General features: G+C 48.0%; 2 protein-coding genes across 4 annotated transcripts; both read left to right on the top strand.

Annotated features, from left to right (window-relative positions):
- The first annotated feature begins 717 nt into the window (after positions 1–717).
- LOC120676829 (B3 domain-containing protein Os01g0234100-like) lies at positions 718–4831 on the top strand. Of its 3 annotated transcripts, none has more exons than XM_039958151.1 (8): positions 718–890; positions 1290–1451; positions 2170–2229; positions 2475–2539; positions 2637–2748; positions 3247–3453; positions 3583–3673; positions 3755–4831. In XM_039958151.1, the coding sequence occupies exons 1-8, from the start codon at positions 867–869 to the stop codon at positions 4426–4428; spliced, it is 1395 nt and encodes a 464-aa protein (XP_039814085.1). In that variant the 5' UTR covers positions 718–866; the 3' UTR covers positions 4429–4831. The 3 variants fall into 3 exon arrangements, with proteins under 3 accessions (XP_039814085.1, XP_039814084.1, XP_039814086.1); XM_039958150.1 differs by having other exon boundaries at positions 2170–2244; XM_039958152.1 differs by lacking the exon at positions 2170–2229.
- Positions 4832–7986: 3155 nt separating this feature from the next.
- On the top strand, positions 7987–9845 carry LOC120672821 (pectinesterase-like). Its single transcript, XM_039953426.1, has one exon. It carries the CDS (start codon positions 7987–7989, stop codon positions 9775–9777), a length of 1791 nt encoding a protein of 596 aa, XP_039809360.1. The 3' UTR covers positions 9778–9845.
- The last annotated feature ends 8604 nt before the right edge of the window (positions 9846–18449 follow it).

Raw genomic sequence — 18449 nt, 5'->3', positions numbered from 1 at the left:
TAGGGGATGCCGGCGCGGGGGAGGAGCAGCAGCTCGGAAGCGAGGCAGGGCAGAGGTACGGCAGCCCGGAGTAGGGGCGGAGCCGCAGCGCAGCTGGACGAGGAGGCCCGTGCAGCATCCGGCGCGCTCGGCGGCGAGAGCGGCGGCCGCGCGCGAGCGGCCGGGCGCGAGCAGGGGAGGGCGCTAGCGGCCGGCGAGCGGTGGCGTGAACGACGGCCTGCACGTGCGGCAGCCGGGCGGCGAGCAGGGGACGGCTCGAGATCCCTCCTCCCTCGCGCGGCGCATGCGGCGGCGGCAGCTCCGGTGCGGGGCCATGGCGGCGGGAGCAGGGTGGGTCGGTGAGGTGCCAGTGGCGGTGCCACCACCTCCTCCCTCACCGCGGAGCTTGTGCGGCGGCCCTCCTCTGACTCCCTGCGGCGGCGTGAGGTCGTGCTCCTAGCGCTGGAGCCCCCGCTGACCACCAAGACGGAGGTTGAAGAAGAACCTTACGAGTGGGGCCCGCACGTCATTGAGTGGAGTGAGTGAAGCAGCAGTAGTGTTTACGAAATATACGTACACATATACGGCCTGATAGCGGGCCCAAGCACGTAGAAGATGTATAAAATGGCAAGGTTCGTATGTATGAAAAATTGTAATGGCAAATTTCAAAATAGCTGAATTGTAATGGTATTTGTCCAAAGTTGAAGAATTGTAATGGTAGGAATAAAAAAAACCCTTGTTTATAGGCCACCCCTTTCCCTGTTGGATCTTCCTCCTCAGTCCCCACCCCAACATTTCCAACTTTGAATCCTTCGATTGATTCCAGAGCAGAGCGAAACCCCCTCGAGGCGTCCAAGGTTCCGTTTCAGGAGTGCGTTGCGGAGGCAATGGCGATGGATCCGCCCCTCAAAGCAAGTTCCTTTCTTCCCTATCCTCCTCCGCCATTGACCTCGTTGTTCGGTACAGTAATTTAACCAGTTAACAACCGAGGGCTGCTTCTTTAATCGTCTGCTAATGGAACATTCCGCGACGTTGTTTTCTTTTGCAAACATCCAGCAAGCACGAATTTTTCTTTATTCTTCAGTCTCGCCACTCGAAATAATTGCTTTTCTGCCCTTTCTTTTTCCCTGGTCAATTGGTCGCCTCATGAATATGCTTGTGCTATTATTTCTAGCATTCGTCTTTGGTCGATTTGTTACTCTCACTGCCAGATGTGACTTAGAAACAGGGGAAGTTTTGATCTTTGATTCCGCACTTGTAGATAATCTCATACTCCGTTCATCTGCTTCATTGTATTGTTTGCTCTGCAGAGGAAGAGGGGGAGATCACCTGGCACTCAGTCCGCCAAGAGCAAGATGGAGCGGAAGACGGCATTGGTCAAGCAGAGGCTTGCCTTGCTTGACAGTGCCAGCAGCAGCAGCAGCAGCAGCAGCAGCGCTGAGATTGACAAGGATGATGACTTTGTGCCCATGGTGAGGACTTGCGTGCAACGATTTAGCATTGACTTCATACTGCTACTGTTTCTTTCATCATACTGAAGTGAATAAAAAGCAAGATCTTTAATTACCAGTTGATGTAAGGAGACCAATATGTTTGCCTAATCAGCACCCTTAGTTTAATAGAACAATAGATTTAACACCTGCAATACTTTAGAACTGTAGAGGCTAGATGGTGCTACAGGCCTGCAGTTTTCAGAGTTGCAGAGTAATCTGTGTCAGTATCTTGGTTGGTCCATGATTCACAGTTCTGATCTCAGCGTTTCTGTAGTCTTTGATGGGCTACGTAGAATGTTATGTCCTTAAAGTTTCTTTTGTTTCCTAAATTTGATCATGTTTTGTCGTTAGGGGGCGTATCCAGCAGCCAAGTCAAGATGGGGCTCATCTGTCTTTTCTTCTTCCTCTCCCTTCCTCTTCATTATTTGTTCAAAAAAATGGAGTGGGGGCTTATCTTGGGGAGGTCGCCCCCCCCCCCCCCCCCCCCCGCAGATCCACCCTGCTTGTTGTTTGGAAATGTATCTTATGCCCTAAATGAAGTCTAGAAATAATTTCCAATGTTTTTCTGTCAATGCCCACCAGTATCTGGTACCATCAATAATCAACTATTCTATGCATTTTCGTTTGATCAGACTATATTTTCTTTCTTCGATTAGCATGATATTTCTGTCACACAGTATTTGTTTAATGGTTACAGGATGACGAGCTCTCTATCCCTATAGAAATTGATTATGGTGATTCCTACAATGAAGATGAGGTTATTCCTTTAAAAGTATGGGTACTGTTGCATTGTTTTTCTTGTATACATCAGGGTGTAATAGGCAGACCTTTTTTTCTTCAACTTCAAGGGATATTCACTACAATTGTAGTTAACTCCATTCACAACATCAATACTGACAACATAACGTGACCTGCAGAGCACAACATTTGGAACATGCTATTAAAATATATCCTTGTTTTCTTCTTTACATCTCATATTTTTCCATCTCTCTGTTATGGAAGGTTTTGGCATCGAAGGGACTGGAGAGTGAGAAAAGAAGTCTTCCTGGCCAAAATATAAGTGCAAAGTACTTCAACTTGTCCTTTCTTCTTTGTAACTGTAATTTGTCAAGCTTGTCTACTTATGCCACTACATCTCTAACCAAATCCCAATGTTCACTACAGCTATGGATCTGCGATGGACAGAGCTGAGGAGGTACAGGCAAAGTTGCCAGCAGAACATCCTAGCTTTGTCAAGCGTATGCTACAGTCTCATGTTGTCCGTGGTTTTTGGCTGGTAAGTTGCCATCGGTTAGACGGCTACTAGCTATTTGAATGTTTGATCAATCCTAAAGATTTGGTAATTGCTTCTTTATGAACAACAGTGGAAGCACAACTAGGGAATGCAAGGAACCTGAAGAAGCATTCAATCAAATTACCACACAAATGGCTTCAAAAGTAGAAACTAGATCTTTTATCACATTGAGGGGCCTGATGTACACCCAGCCACATGGCTACTGAAATAGTAGGACTAGGGATATCACTGAGATTTTTAAAATTTAGCTTTCAGGAGAGCACAGATACAAGTCTGCCAAAGAAATAATTTGCAAATTGTTGTCATTTCTTGATTATCTGACCTCTTTGACTTCACTGAAAGAGTGCTTGTGCTTAAACAAATAATGCACAGCTATATCTCAATTTTTGTTCATGCCACCTGGATCCATTACCTTGCTTTGTTTGCTGCCGAATTCCCTTTTTTTTTCTTTAGTTGCAAATGACTGTGTTGGTCTTGTAGGGTCTGCCAACTTACTTTTGCAACAAACATCTTCCAAAGGAAGACACTGGAATTGTCCTAGAAGATGAAAATGGACAGGACCACCAGACGTTGTATCTTGGTGCAAAGCAGGGACTCAGTGCTGGGTGGAGAGGTTTTGCAATTAAGCATGATATTAAGGTTGGCGATGTTGTGATTTTTCAGCTCGTGGGATCGACGAAATTTATGGCAAGTCCCCCCACAATGTTTTGTCAAAATGCTTAGTGTAACATGTTCACAGGACACCATTTCTTGAACCATGTGTTGATGTTCATATATAGTAAACTTTTTAATTCTATTGCTATGCTTGTCGTTCAGGTATATATAATAAGAGCAAACAAATTTACAACAGCTGATGGAGCAATCAGTCTGCTGAATTTGGAAGTGCACAAGAAAGGGAAGCTATCAAGTAAGTAAGTTATTGTTGAATTTTCAAGACAGATTTTGGTACATGGATATGAGGCAAATATTGAATCTCCTGAATTGCTAGAAAAAGGATGTTTCGAAGATGACAAGGCTGAGAAGGCTAGCCCAGTCGACGACAAAGTTCCTCAGAGTGATGAGAATAATGCTGTAGCCAGTGAAGCAATAGATGGCCTGAGGATCTCAGATTCAGACATGGACTTTGGCGATGTCACAAGCTTCAGCAACTTCAACATTGTGGTCGACAGCTTGGTCATCGACTGCAAGTTTCATGATCATCTGCGCAGGAGATACTATGAGCTCTGCTGTTCCCAGAAGTCCTTCCTTCACAAGAATCTGCTGAAGCAGCTAAACCTGACGCTTGTCGTGGGAGTGATCATGGAGACGATCAGCATCGCGGAGGGTATCCGAGCCTGCAAGGCGCAGGCTCCTTCCCGCGAGGACTTGATGACCTGGAAGAAGACCCTGGAGTCCTTGGAGCTGCTGGGCATGAACGTCGCGTTCCTGGTGAAACGCGTCAACGATCTCCTCAGCCTCCCAGCTGGGCCGAGCGAGTGCCAGAAGTACAAGGAACTCAAGTCGGAGAGGGCCCATGCTGGGGAGAAACTGAAAGCGCTTGAGCTTATGCTGTCAAATGTGAAGGGCCTGCTACAGAAAATGGGCGCGGAGATGGAGGAGATGGAGTCGAGTGTGAAGAGAAGCGGTCTGACACTGCAGCAGTTGGCCACTGCACCATGGTGATGTTGCCAGTTACCAGAGGCAAACATTTTGGGTACATCTTTCAGCAGAGTGTAAAGGAAGATGCTTTGGATGGAGTAGTTAGAAAACTGGTGTCTGCAGAAGATGGGCGCTGCATCATGCATGTCTACTGAGGGTGAGTGGTGAGCCTTATGCTAGTTAGGAGTTAGGGCTGGCAGTGGCGAGGCCACATTTTGTGTGCACCTTGAGCAATTGCATAGTAGTAGGAGCTAGTACATGTAGGTGTGGGTAGCAGTAACACACTTCGGTGTGTCCAGCTAGCGGTAAGTAACTGGGACGATACTCTTTTGGTGGTGAAGTGACTGTAATCCCCATGTAACCGTCGCTGTAAATTTCTGGGACCAGAAATGAATCAAGGAGCGAGCTGAGGATCGTTTCTGTGCAACTTGGGTGATGAACCACAGTGCGCGATGGTGCTGCAAAGCGAAGGGACGCCGGGCGTGCGTGTGCTGCAGCTGCCTCATTTTGGCAATGTGGCCGGGGACGCCGACCCTCGTGCCCATGTCGCTCGACGCCACAGACGAGCTGTCCAACGCCCCTATGCAAGACATGAGACGCCATTGCTTGTAACTAACAAGAAAGATGGTCTTTTTCATCTGGGTGCTGTCTTGTTCGTTACTGTCAGTCCCTTTGCAGACATTTGTCTGGGCGGTGCCTTGTTCTTTAGCATGGTGGGTTCACCATGCTGTTTGATCACTGTCTCAAGGGTGCTAGAGATTTTTTTCTTTTTTGATGGGAAAGACTTTTTTTCTGGTGGAAGACTTGCCGTGTTCTCGCAGCGCTTCAGCAATTGCAGAGCACCGAGCAGCGTTTGGAGATTACGGGCTGTAACTAGTGGTGGCTTCGTCGGCCGTGTACAGGAAACAGCAGCAAACTTCTTAGTCGTTACTCTCCACCGGCCGTATGCTTGCCACACCGAAAGCAAACTTGTTGTTACTGCCTGATCACTCATGATATCAACGGGGGGAACTAATGCGCAGCAAAGCAGAGGTATAGTGCCACAACTGCTCTGCCTGATCACACATGATATCAGGGGCGGATCCAAGGGAGCTCCAGACCCCCTCCCCCCACACACCACACCTACCAACCTAATGAGGAAGACAAGAGAGGAGGAAGAAAAAAGGAAGAAGAAAACAAAAAAGTAGGGACGATGAGATGGATAAGCCACCGTAATGATAGTGTCACAACTGCCCTACCTGATCACTCATGATATCAGGGGCTCCAGCCCCCCCCCCCCCCCCCCCCCCCCGGCAAATTGTTGAAAGGAGAGGAAGAAGAAAAGAGAGGAGGAAGAAAAAGGAGAAAACGAAAAGTAGGGAGGATGAGATGGATAAGCCACCCTAATTTTCTAGACTGTGCGTGCGCTACTGCGTGATATAATACTACAACCTCTATCTCCTCTGTCTCGCTCTTCTGCGGAATCTAATCCCTCCTACTCCCTTAGCTCCCCACGACGCCGTGCATGTCAAGTGCGTCGGAAATCGGACCACCCTCGACTGTTTCGCACGGTGGTTGATCATTTGTAGTGGTCGTCAGAAGTCCCGAAGATTGCCACGAGAGTTGATCCCAACGTCGCCGCCTGATCACTCAGTATATAATACTACAAGTCGAGCTTCTCTCCCCTTCGAGTTGGAGGCTTGGGGGCATGCCCCCCCCCCCCCCCCACCCCCAAAAAATAAACTTTTTGTTAAAATACAGAATACCATATCAAATTAACATGTTTATGGCCACTGGTATTCTCAGCCCGTACTGCCGATTGGGGCAATTCCATTGATCCGAGTATCAGTGTTAACGTTTTGTCATTACACATTTAGTTGCCTTTTGCCGTGCGACTTCTCGCCTTCCAATCGCCTCGCCGATCGCTTGATCGGCTCGAACAGCAGATAACCGCTGATCGCATCCAGCAGTCCAGACATCCCACATCCAGCCGGACCTCCTCTCGAAGTCTCCGGTTACATTTTCACGGTAAGATGAAACACTTTGTAAAATCAATTTAGATTGAGACTTCGAGTTATCAGTAGCCTATTCTAGATGCTAATTTGACAACTATTTTTTAAAGGATAATCGTGGTACAATACTAGTGGTATTAAAGTAGGGCACTTGATTGATTCCTTTTACAAGAAAGATAGTGCGGCTGATTTCCTTTGCCCTAGACAAATCGTTCCGGCCATTGCTTCCTTTGACTCTGAGATAGATAAAGTTGCTAGTTGGATTGCAGCACAACAAGAGGATGAACAAGAAGAGGAAGGTCCAGAACAAGCATGATTTATGGTTCTGAACGACTACATCTCAACTCTATGAATCCTATCGAAGATTCTTCGATTTGTAAGGAGCGTACGTCATAACTTGTGTCAAACCTTCTCAGTTTTTTACGTACCTTAGCCTCCACGTATGAAATCATTATATCATGACAAATCTTATGATTTTCAGACTTTGTTTGCTTTTTATGAAATTTTAAAATAATTCGGCCATACGTTCGTGATCATGGTTCGTGAGCAAATTTCCTTCCGTTTCATGGATACGGCCTCACATTGGATTCAATAACGCGAATATCATTTTTCGATTTATTATATTCCATTATTCAAAACACTTACACTTCAAATTTGAATTATCCGCAAAAAAATCTATTTAATAAAATAAAATGACTAGATATAGCAAAAAGACCGAGAAACATACCATAACTTAACATGGAAGACCACGTACAGTATGTGTAGTAGAAAAGTTGGATGGGCAAAATCAACATTTTTGCAAATAATTTGCCATGTGTTTGAGCCCAGGCACACCGCAAATACAAACTACACACAGCAAAAATTTTGTTTTGCCGAGTGCCTGGCATAGCACACGAAAAACGTTGACGCCGGCCAACGTCCAATAGTGGCATCTATTTTTACCGTGTGCTTGCTGTCAGACACATAGCAAAAAAAAAAATGTTTTGCCGTGTGCCTTATCTTTGCGGTGGGTCTTCTGGACCGATTCACGACAAACATATAACTTTGTTGTGTGCCTTTTCTTTGCCGTGTGTCTGCTCGCCTAGCACACGACAAAAAGGTATTTTGCCGTATGTTTTGTTTTTATCTTTTTTTTTGAATGAAATGTTTTGTTTTTATCGTGTGTTAGATATTGTGGCCACCGCAAGGCCAGGAACATGGGCCTTATTCAGCCGGCCGCATAATTAATTACAAGAATTATATATTCATGCTTTCTTTGTTTTATTTGGAACTAACTAACGCAGCTTATATTAGCTTGTAGATTCGATCCTGTTATTATACTCAACGATCGAATTTCTATTATTATTATTTGAAAAACAAATGTCTGGTACGGTGCCGAGAGGCATCTTTCATGTGCAACTTAATGGGCTGATGAACCACACAGTGCGCGATCGTGCTGCAAAAAGAAACATTTGCTACATTTATTTCATGTGCCGGGCTTGTGTGTGCAGCGATGGTGAGTGTGGGTACATGACCTGCAGCTGCCTCATTTTGGCAATGTACCACGTAATGCGATATCAAGGTCGAGGTCGAGCCCACTCGATCACATTGCATGGCCCATATCAAGCTCGGCTCTCCCGAGCCGACACGCTCTCAGCGCGGATGCGCCCAGAGCAACCGCTGCCGCCGCCTGCTCATCCTCGTCTCCGTCGTCGGCGTGGCGCTCGCCGTCGGCCTCGCCGTGTCGCTCACCATCTTCGCCGTGCGGAGGCCGAGGCATGCGCCGGGTGACCGCCCCTCCGCGGGCCGGGGGCCGACCGAGGCGATCGCGCGCGCGTGCGGGGTGACGCGGTACCCGGCGCTGTGCGCCAGCGAGCTCACGGCGCTCCCAGGCGCGGCGGCCGCCGGGGACGCCGACCTCGTGCCCATGTCGCTCGACGCCACGTGCCGGCGCGTGGCCGACGCGCTGTCCAACGTCACGGCGCTCGCCGTGGGCGCGCCGGCGGCCGCCGCCTGCCGCGACGACTGCCTGGAGCTGCTCGACGTCGCTGGCGAGCTCCTCGAGCGGTCCGTCCGCGCCGTCGCGGCGTCGCCTGCGAACTCGACTGACGGGGCTGCTGCTGCCCACACCAACGACGACGACGTCATGTCCTGGCTCAGCGCGGCGCTCACGTACTACGACACGTGCCACGACAGCCTTCAACAGGTCGGCTCCGACGAAGACGGGGACCGCCGGCGCGTCAAGGCGCAGATGCTTGAGTACCTCACCAACCTCGGCGAGCACCTCAGCAACAGCCTCGCCATCTTCAAGGCGCTGGGAACAACACCCAAGGTAGACGACGACGTCCGCTTCCCACCAAGGTGGGTGAACCACAGCGATCGGCGCCTCCTCGTGGCTGCGGCCGCCGACATGGTGCCCGACATGGTTGTGGCCAAGGACGGCAGCGGGATGCACCTGAGCATCAGCGACGCCGTGGAGGCGGCGCCCGAGTACAGCAGCCGCCGCGTCGTGATCTACGTCACGGCCGGCGTGTACACCGAGAACGTCATGATCGGGCGCGCCAAGACCAACCTGATGCTCGTCGGCGCCGGCGCCGGCGAGACGGAGGTCGTCGGGTGGCGGAGCGTCCAGGACGGGTTCAAGACGTTCCATACCGCGACGGTGTCGGTGCTGGGGGACGGGTTCATGATGCGCAACATGACGATGGAGAACAGCGCCGGGCCGGCGAAGCAGCAGGCGGTGGCGCTGCTGATGAGCGGCGACCACGCGGTGGCGTACCGGTGCGCCGTGCTGGGGTACCAGGACACGCTGTACGCGCACGCGCAGCGGCACTTCTACCGCGAGTGCGAGGTGGCCGGCACGGTGGACGTGGTGTGGGGCAACGCGGCGGCGGTGCTGCAGAACTGCACGCTGCGGGCGCGGCGGCCACTGCCGGGGCAGAAGAACACGGTGACGGCGCAGGGGCGCACGGACCCGAACCAGAGCACGGGCATCTCGCTGCACCGGTGCCGGCTGGTCCCGGCGCCGGAGCTCGCGGCGGGGCGGCGCGTACCCAATGACGTTCCTATGCTGACGACAACATTTGCGATGACGTACCTTGGGCGGCCGTGGAAGCCGTACGCGCGGGTGGTGTACATGATGTCGTACATGGCGGAGCACGTGGCCGCCGGCGGGTGGCTCGCCTGGGACGCGTCCGCCCGCGCCCCGGACAGCACGGTCTACTACGGCGAGTACCAGAATTGCGGGCCCGGCGCGGCGGTGGCGGGGCGCCTGGCGTGGCCGGGCCACCGCGTCATCATGCTGGAGGCAGAGGCCATGGAGTTCACCGTGGGGAGGTTCATCGGCGGTGACTCCTGGCTGCCGCCCACCGGGGTGGCGTTCGTCGCCGGCTTGACCGCGTGATGTGCATGGTAAGCTTTGAGTTTATTTTGTGCCTATTTCCTTTATTTCTTTCTCTGCAATGGCAGACGTACGCGTGTGTAATGTTTACTAGGATTCTTATTATTTTAATTATATGGAGCGATTATCTCTATTTATTTCCAATTATAACCATGAGATGTGAACAAGCCTTGTGTGTCAGGTACGGCTCACATATATATAGATAATTATTCTCCCATATCTTTATTTAATTCCATTGATTATATGCCTATATCTGATTATCTATTTTTTGTTGCGGCTTACTCCCTTTGTCCCCAAATAAGTGTTATTTTAGCATTTAAATTTTGCCCCACATAGAGTGTTATTTTAGCTTGTAATGAGATCTATCTAATTAAAGCAACACCAAGTACCAAGAATATATTGTATATGAAAACTAATAGAGCCAATCAAATACTTATGGAAGATGCTACTTTTCTAGTTTCAATGTAATGAAAACAAAACAAGTAATATGGTTTTCGCTTTTCTACTTCCAATTTAAAAGATGTAAATAAACAGTATGCATTTATTGAGGATCCAAAAAACTAGATAAATAATATGATTTTCAATCATAATTGTGCGAGACATTGATTGTCCGTGTTCGATTAGGATTCAAATTAATTTGTCTGGACTCCAATTGACGAACCAAGAAAATATTGCTTGGTTTCGAAATAGTAGAGATAGAGATTATTTTCCAAACTTTGGTCATCTATAGTAACTCAGTACAGCCATGGAGATGCTAATTCAGAGGAGAGGGTTATTTGTCATCTATCAGTAACTCCGGATAATGGCATGTAGTAGATAGATTACTGGGATGCATATGGAGGTTGACAGTTGTTGCGCGTGGCATATGCCTAGAAATATATGCTTTCCTATAAGGGAATGTATCTATTGCAAACCACAATTTCCGTGAAAATCCGTGTAAACTACGGCAAAAATATCGTTTAAATTCACTAAAAAATCACACATGTATATGATATGATGATACACAACTTTATAAAATATTTTGTTCAAACTCGACTTTGTCTGTGATATAAAAATAAGTTGTGAGATATAAGTTGTACAATTTTAGTTATTTGATATAATTTTTCCCCGCAGCAAAGCATAGGTATTTATAACCAGTGCTAAACTGCTAATCATATATCCATCCGACCATTGGCCACGAATCCACGATCCACCAGCGGCTCTTACCTTACATGGCCCTGCGTGGGTTGGGAATGGCCTTAGCAGATCGAGCCTGGGGCCTGGGCTGAAGACGAGGCCCGCGTCACCACCACGAAGCACTAGAGGGCAGTTGGGTTTCCGACACGCTGGATTCTATATGTCTTTATATCTTCCGTAAGTTTTTTTCTTACTCATCTTGCAGTGTTTGAGATTCGTGCAAATCAATTATAATCCTTAGATCCCACTCAAACCCTAATCCCCACCTCTCTCTTCCTTCTCCCAATTCCCTCCCCCTGCCCGCCGCCCCATGCCCCTGCCCGCCCCACCCGCCGCCACCCACCACCGGTTGCCGCGCCGCCGTGTGAAGCGCCCCGACCCAAAGATCAAGGCTAAATCATGTATTAATTACCGAATAAAGTCTCTGGCATAATACATGTTACATCAAATGGAGTCCAGAATCATACAGAGCTTTATTCAACATATACACGAGGGATAAAGCGACAACACAGAGCTACACAGAACAACCATAGGATAACGACTAGCATGACGGCATGGAGGACTAGCTCTTCATCCATCACGGCTCCACTCGATCAGCTTGGGTGCAGACACGATCTACTCGTAGTCTTCTGGCACAAAGTCAGGATCCTCTGGAGAAAATCAACAAGGGTGAGTACAAAAGTACTCAGCAAGCTCCACCTCACCCTACGGGAGGGGACTGACATGCACGACACATAATAAGCACATTCTACTAATAATGCAACTAATGGTATGCAACCCTTCCCGACACAACCCACAGTAGGTAGCTCACTAGTTGTCAGGACCACACCGTAGGCTGTCCATACCGTGGACACAGACCATTCAAATGGATTATACACTCTGCAGAGGTCGTACACTGTACCCACACGCTCAACTGCCCGAACGGACAACCGACATAGCCGACACCCAGCCGTGGTCACGCCCCAGCCCGGCCGCACAAACCCTCGGGCCCTGACCCCAATGGTCTATACCTGTAAACCATCCCTGCGACCGTCAGACTAACCAGTGGGATTAGGCTAAGTCCGGCCCATACCGGAACCTGTGGTCGCACTAAAGTAAGCTAGGTGAGATGTCAAAACAACTCGGTTCTTATGGTTCACCAGGGCAGCAATCATCCCTCAACATGTCAACTCGAGCCTACCACCACGGTAGCACTCACCTGCCAGTCTACCACCACGGTAGCGCCAGCTCCATCATACCCAGCTGCCCTAGCCTCAGCCAAATCCCTTCATATCCTAGTCTCAATTCTGGATATGCATAACTACTTATATGCATGTATGAGCACACTCAATCACTCAAGTACCGGTATATGTAATCGATCCTAAACCAAGGCTACAACTAGACGTCCTCACATGGATGCAACCGCTCACGTAGGGGTCGATGAAACTTGCCTTCGCTTTCCGTATGCGTCGGCGGCGGCGGCTTCCTGCTCGCGGTACGGGTCTTCTGGCTCCGGCTCGCGGTACTGGCCTTCGTACTCCTTGGCAGGCTCCTCCTCGGTCACTCCGTGATCTACGGGCGAAAACGGCACAACCGGCAAACAAATGCCAGCAAGCAATAAAATAAGCTCAAATGGAGATGAAAATAGGAGGAATATATAGTATATGATTTTAGGAGAGTTTAGTAAAAAAGAGTTACGTGAAAAAGGAGTTGGTATGAAGGAGATATTGAGTTTACAGTATTGGTTGGTATTTAATTCTGAAAATAGAATGAATTGGATTAAGTGCTCACAGCCTGGTAGGGTGTTTTGGTCCTTTATTAGTATTGCGGAGTTAATGGTCGGGGAGCTGCCTGCCATCTCACCTTGGCGCGGAACAGCTCGAGGAAGAGGGTCAACTGTTGGAGCTTCGTCTCGTGAGTGAGCTGGGCTCGTGAGGAGTGGTTCAGCTAGCGGAGCGAAGCGACTCGGTGTGCTTGGGCTGGTGACGGAGCTCGTCACGGCCTTGCTCCTTTTATAGGCGAGGAGAGCAGCAACGGCGTCGCGCAGGGACGGGCGATGGCGTGGGCTGCGGCAGCTCGTCGTCAACGCGAACAGTGGCAGCGCTGAAAGCGTGAGCGTCGAGGCGGCAAAGCCGGCGAGGACGCTGCAGTGGCGTGGGCGAGGTGGGGACGCGGGGGTGGGCAGCATGGTGTGGTGCCGACGACAGTGCGCGGTCCCGTCGTGAGGCCGGTGTGTCGCGCGTGCGCGAGCGAGAGCGAGCGGGTGAGGACGGCAGGGGGCGTCGGCTTCCAGGAAATGGAGTGAGTGCTGCCATGACGGGTCATTTCAAGGTCAATAGTGTGGGTACTCTGTGGCTTCCAGGGGATGATGAAGTTATGGCGAAGGAGGCAGGCGCTGCCATGATTGTGTGGGAATTATGGCGTGGTACGTTGCCGTCGAGGCATGAGTAATAGCGAGTAGGTGCTGCCATCGGTTGACTGTGAGTTAAGGCGTGGTACGGTGACTCAAGAGGCTTCTATGGAAAGACACGAGATGATATTTGTCGCGGGTGCAAGCATGAGTATGCTGGTTACTAAAGGGAACGAATGTACTAACGCAAGCCAAAAGTATAAAATAGTTTGCCTAGTAATTATGTAATAACTCATATGACGTTAGTATTATTTTACGTTATTAGTTTAATTGTAACATAAGTTTTATTTTAGTGATTGTTGGAAATTGAGGTGGCCCTACTAAGTTGAGGATCTACATCAACCCACTTCAGAGTCGGTCAGCTTCTAGTTACTTAATCTACCGGGTCCTTTTGACGGCAGAGCCGTCTTTTGCTTCCGGGAGGCAGAGCCTACCAACAGATGAAGCTGGCTTCTGGGTGGCAGAGCCAACCTTCGATGAAGCCCAGACCCTTTTGTGATCCCGGGTGGCAGAGCCAACTTTCGATGGATCACAACTTATACACTAAGTACTTAAATTTAACCGGGAGACTAACACTTATAAAGACACTTACCTTATTGGAGCAACAAAGTTACAAAGGGACACACACCTTGTGGTGGCTAACCTGGCACACTCTACCTATGCTCACTTCTACCATACCCTTGGATGTGTGTAGGATGGAGTGTACTAGTATGGCATGGCAAGGGGTGGCACCCTCCTTATATAAACACGCATACCCTCTTGGATGAGTGACACATGTCACACTCTAGGAAGTTCCCTACAAATATCTATTTCTAGAAAATTCTAAATTTTACCATGACAAGAAAATATCCAAACTTCATATCTTCTTATGATTCTTGTGGAGCATTCTAGAATCTTGTCATGGTGAACAAAATTATGCCATGGTTTTCTTTATTTTTATAGAACCTTCTAGAAATTTGCATTGTATAATTCAACACTCCCCCCTCAATAGTGATGAAAACTGGGATGTTACACCGTGTCCCGCTGCCCTGACAGCCGCGCGCCGCCGTCTCGCGGCCGCGCGCCGCCGTCCCCTGCGCCGCCGTCTTCGGCCCCGCCACCGGTGCTGCGCCGTACCGAGCCGCGCGCGCCGCCCAGTGCTGTGCCGGAGAAAATCCCGCCGGGGAAGACGTTCGCCGGAGAAGAAGTAGATGCGAAGAAGAAATTCAACATTTCGATTTTACCATTTCAACATTTTGTTAGTCTAGTTTCAACAATTTGTCTTCACAGTTTCAACATTTTGATGTCAAATGTTGAACCTATTTAAAAAAATGTTGACTTAATTCTATTAAAATATTAAATATATTTGCAGTAGCTAATTATGCCAAATGGGCTTTAAAGATGGATGTCTTATCTACCTTCTACAAAATGTATAGGAGCCACGGGAAAAAAATTATGTATGATAGCCATCTCTCCTCCGTGACCTCACGGTAGCAGAAGCAATCAATGAAGCATGTGTGAGACCCTCGACTTGTGTTGCTTTGGTCCTATTCGCATGCCACGCTACGAGTAGTGTTGCAATCAATCCCATACATACTGAAATGCCTATTAAATTAAGTAGACCGTACTCTCAACTTGTGTTGGATTCTTTGGTGGATTTTTTTTCTCTGTTTACTGCACCACACCAAGTTTAATTTGGGGTGAAGACGTACGATTATTGCATTGTTACGATGAGAGAGAAGTTTGACAGACATATGTAGTAGTAAAGAAATAAAAAAATAGATAAGTATATATATAGCTAGTAATAATTAACGACTGAGAAGAACCCAAGAGATATAAAAAATAGATAAGTATATATATAGTTAGTAATAATTAACGACTGAGAAGAACCCAAGAAATGTCAGTATCGCGGGTAGGCAAATAGAAACTGCATCCATACGCGCTTTAGATGTCCATTCTGGTACATGGCCCTCTGAAACGAGTGAAGTTAGTGAAGTAGCCCGATATGCCAACGCTCGTAGGTCGGCACGTCGCCGGGCTACGCAGCCAGCCTGGTTTGGAACCCGCGGGGCAGCCCGGCAGTTGGGAGGGCGTTGGCCGGTAGCGTGGACACCTCCACAGGTCTTCCGGTGGTAACATAGCACGTGGTACGCCCACACTTCGGGGTCTGGACTCCAGGGTTGTATGTGTTTGTGTTTAGGAAGTTCCTTGTGATGCTGTGCACGTAAGAAAGAAAGAAAGAATACATTAATTAGCAAACTCTCAGAGAATTGAAACACAAGTGAGCATGCAAGTACCGATCGATATGATGATCATCAACAGATAGAAACAAAAATAAAAAAATAAAGTACATGTTTTGGCTGATCACCGAATGCCAATTGCTTGGGAAGTCCAATTGCCCGAGGACTCTCCAATAGCCGTTCAGGTCAACCGGTGCCACCACATACAGTAGCTCATCATGACAGGCCACATCAGATATCATCGTTCTCTAGCATGTGCAGGAGCCCATCCTCGACCTCACACACGGGAACCAAGCTCTGCTTCGCGAAGACGGCACTCCTGATGAGGGAACACAACCACCTCAAGTTCTGCGTCATCTGCACGCGGCTGTACAGCGCCGGTGTTGCTGATCATCACGCTGCCTGTGCGCTCGTGCACTAGAAATGTGTCTGCATGCATAACTTGTAAGGCGCTAGCTGCAAGAATGCATATGTTACATCATTAATTGGTGACACGCCTTACCATCATCGATGGTAGTGAAGCAACTCTGTCTCATGAACATGTCATTGCATTCCTCAAAGACTCCATGAATCACCTTCTGCGCTTGGCGGTGGTGGCGAAGGCGCTCTGTTGACGGCCAAAATTGGCATAGGCTAGACAAGACTGGTCTGACCAGTGCCCGTAAGTGGTCTGACCGGTCGGCCCTATTTTTGATCCGGCAAAGTGACGACCAGTCTGACCGGTGGGTCCGATCGGTCAGACCGGTCCACCCGAAATTTGAGTATAATTAGAATTTTTTGTAGATCTAGATTTGTAAAAAGGATTCCTTGCGGGATAAGTCCACCCACCCTATAAATATAAAGGGTCACGGCCGATTGAGTCATCATCCAATCGATCAAACACAAAAACTTTTATTGATGACTTCTCAAGGTACGTCTGGGTTTACTTTATGAAAGAGAAGTCTGAAGCCTTCACAAAGTTTAAGTAGTTCAAGGAGAAGATAGAAGGTGAACTCAACATGAAAATTCAATGCCTCCGCACTGATGATGGAAGGGAGTATCTATCAAATAAGTTCACTATCTATCTCAAGGAGCACAAGATAATAAGGCAATTGACATGCCCCAATACTCCACAACAAAATGGAGTAGCAGAACGCAAGAATCGTCACCTTGCTGAAACTTGCCAAAGTATGCTCCATGCCAAGAATGTGCCTGGAAGATTTTGGGTTGAGTGTATGAAGACGGCAGCCTATATCATTAATAGGCTACCTCAACCAAAGTTGGGATTCAAGTCTCCTCATGAGTTGTTATGGAAGGTGACGCCAGTGGTAAGCGATCTCAAAGTATTTGATTATGTCTGCTACATGTTTGTGCCTGATCACCTAAGGAGCAAGTTTGAGAAGAAAGCAATTCAGTGCATCTTTGTCGGATATGATGATGCACGAAAAGATTGGAGATGATGCGATCCAACCACAGGGAAGTGCCACACCTCAAGAAATGTGGTGTTTGATGAAGCTTCGGCTTGGTCACCTAAAAAGGTTGAGTTACCTAATTATAAAGGATCGGAGGAGGATCTAGAAGAAATCCTAGAAATTGAGGAGGAGGCACAAACTGCAAGTGAAGATAAAGATGGTTCATCAGTAAAAGCCAAAAGCCCATGGAAGACCGGTGTACATCATATGACACCGGAGGACTCTCAATTACCACAAATAGAGCTTGAGGACCCTATTCAAAAACTACGGAGGACAACAAGAAAGATCAAGCCTAATCCAAGGTATGCAAATGCTGCCTTTGTTGGTGAGCCTATACTTGTTGAGTCATCTTCATATGAAGAAGCATCAAAAGGTCCACAGTGGCGTAAGGTGATGAAGGAAGAAATTATGGCACTAAATGATAATCAAACATGAGATTTAGTGCCAAGGCCAAATGAAGTAAAGCCTATATTTTGCAAATGGGTCTACAAAGTAAAGACCCGTCCAGAAGGCTCAGTTGAAAGGTATAAGCCTTGACTTGTGGCTCAGGGTTTCTCTCAACAGTATGGGCTGGATTATGAGGAAACATTTAGTCCGATGGTAAAAATCACAACTGTTCGAATCTTACTCGCATTAGCTGCTTGCAAGTCTTGGAAGTTGTGGCAGATGGATATCAAGAATGCTTTTCTACATGGCGAGCTTGACAAGGATATCAAAATGGAGCAACTAAGGGGATTCTAGAGTAAGATTCACCCCCGAGTATGTTTGCAAATTAAAGAAGGCACTATATGGATTAAAGCAAGCTCCACAAGCATGGTACGAGAAGATCGGTGAATTTCTCGTACAAAGTGGTTTTAAAGTCGCTCCATCAGATTCTACCTTATTTGTCAAGGAAAAGGAAAGTAGACTAGTAATAATTTTGGTCTACGTTGATGACTTGATAATAACTGGAGATTTCTCTGAGGAAATATAAAGGATAAGAGAAAATCTCTTAGTACGATTTCAAATGAGAGAGTTTGGAGAATTGAAACATTTTCTTGGACTTGAGGTGGAGCGCACAAAAGAAGGGATATTTCTGGGTCAACAGAAATATGCCAAGAATCTTCTACAAAGGTATGGGATGATTGACTCTAAGCCCATGTCTACTCCTATGGATCCCAATGTGAGGCTACAAGAAGATGAAGGGAAGAATTTGGAGGATGTGACTATGTATTGACAGCTGATCGACAGCCTTATCTATCTTACCTGACTCGGCCAGATATTTTCTACCCAGTTGGAGTGGTCAGTCAATACATAAGCAATCCAAAGAAGCCTTACCTTGTTGCAGTCAAGCGTATCCTCATATATGTTAAAGGCCCCATCAATTTTTGGTATTCTATACAAGAAGACAAATGATTGCCAGATGATGGAATACTGTGATGCCGACTATGTTGGAGATTG

The sequence above is a fragment of the Panicum virgatum genome, chromosome 5N (assembly GCF_016808335.1).
Source record: "Panicum virgatum strain AP13 chromosome 5N, P.virgatum_v5, whole genome shotgun sequence".
NCBI classification, from domain to species: Eukaryota; Viridiplantae; Streptophyta; class Magnoliopsida; order Poales; family Poaceae; genus Panicum; species Panicum virgatum.
The sequence above is the reverse complement of the archived record's forward strand: the minus strand, read 5'-3'. Positions and strand labels throughout refer to the sequence as shown.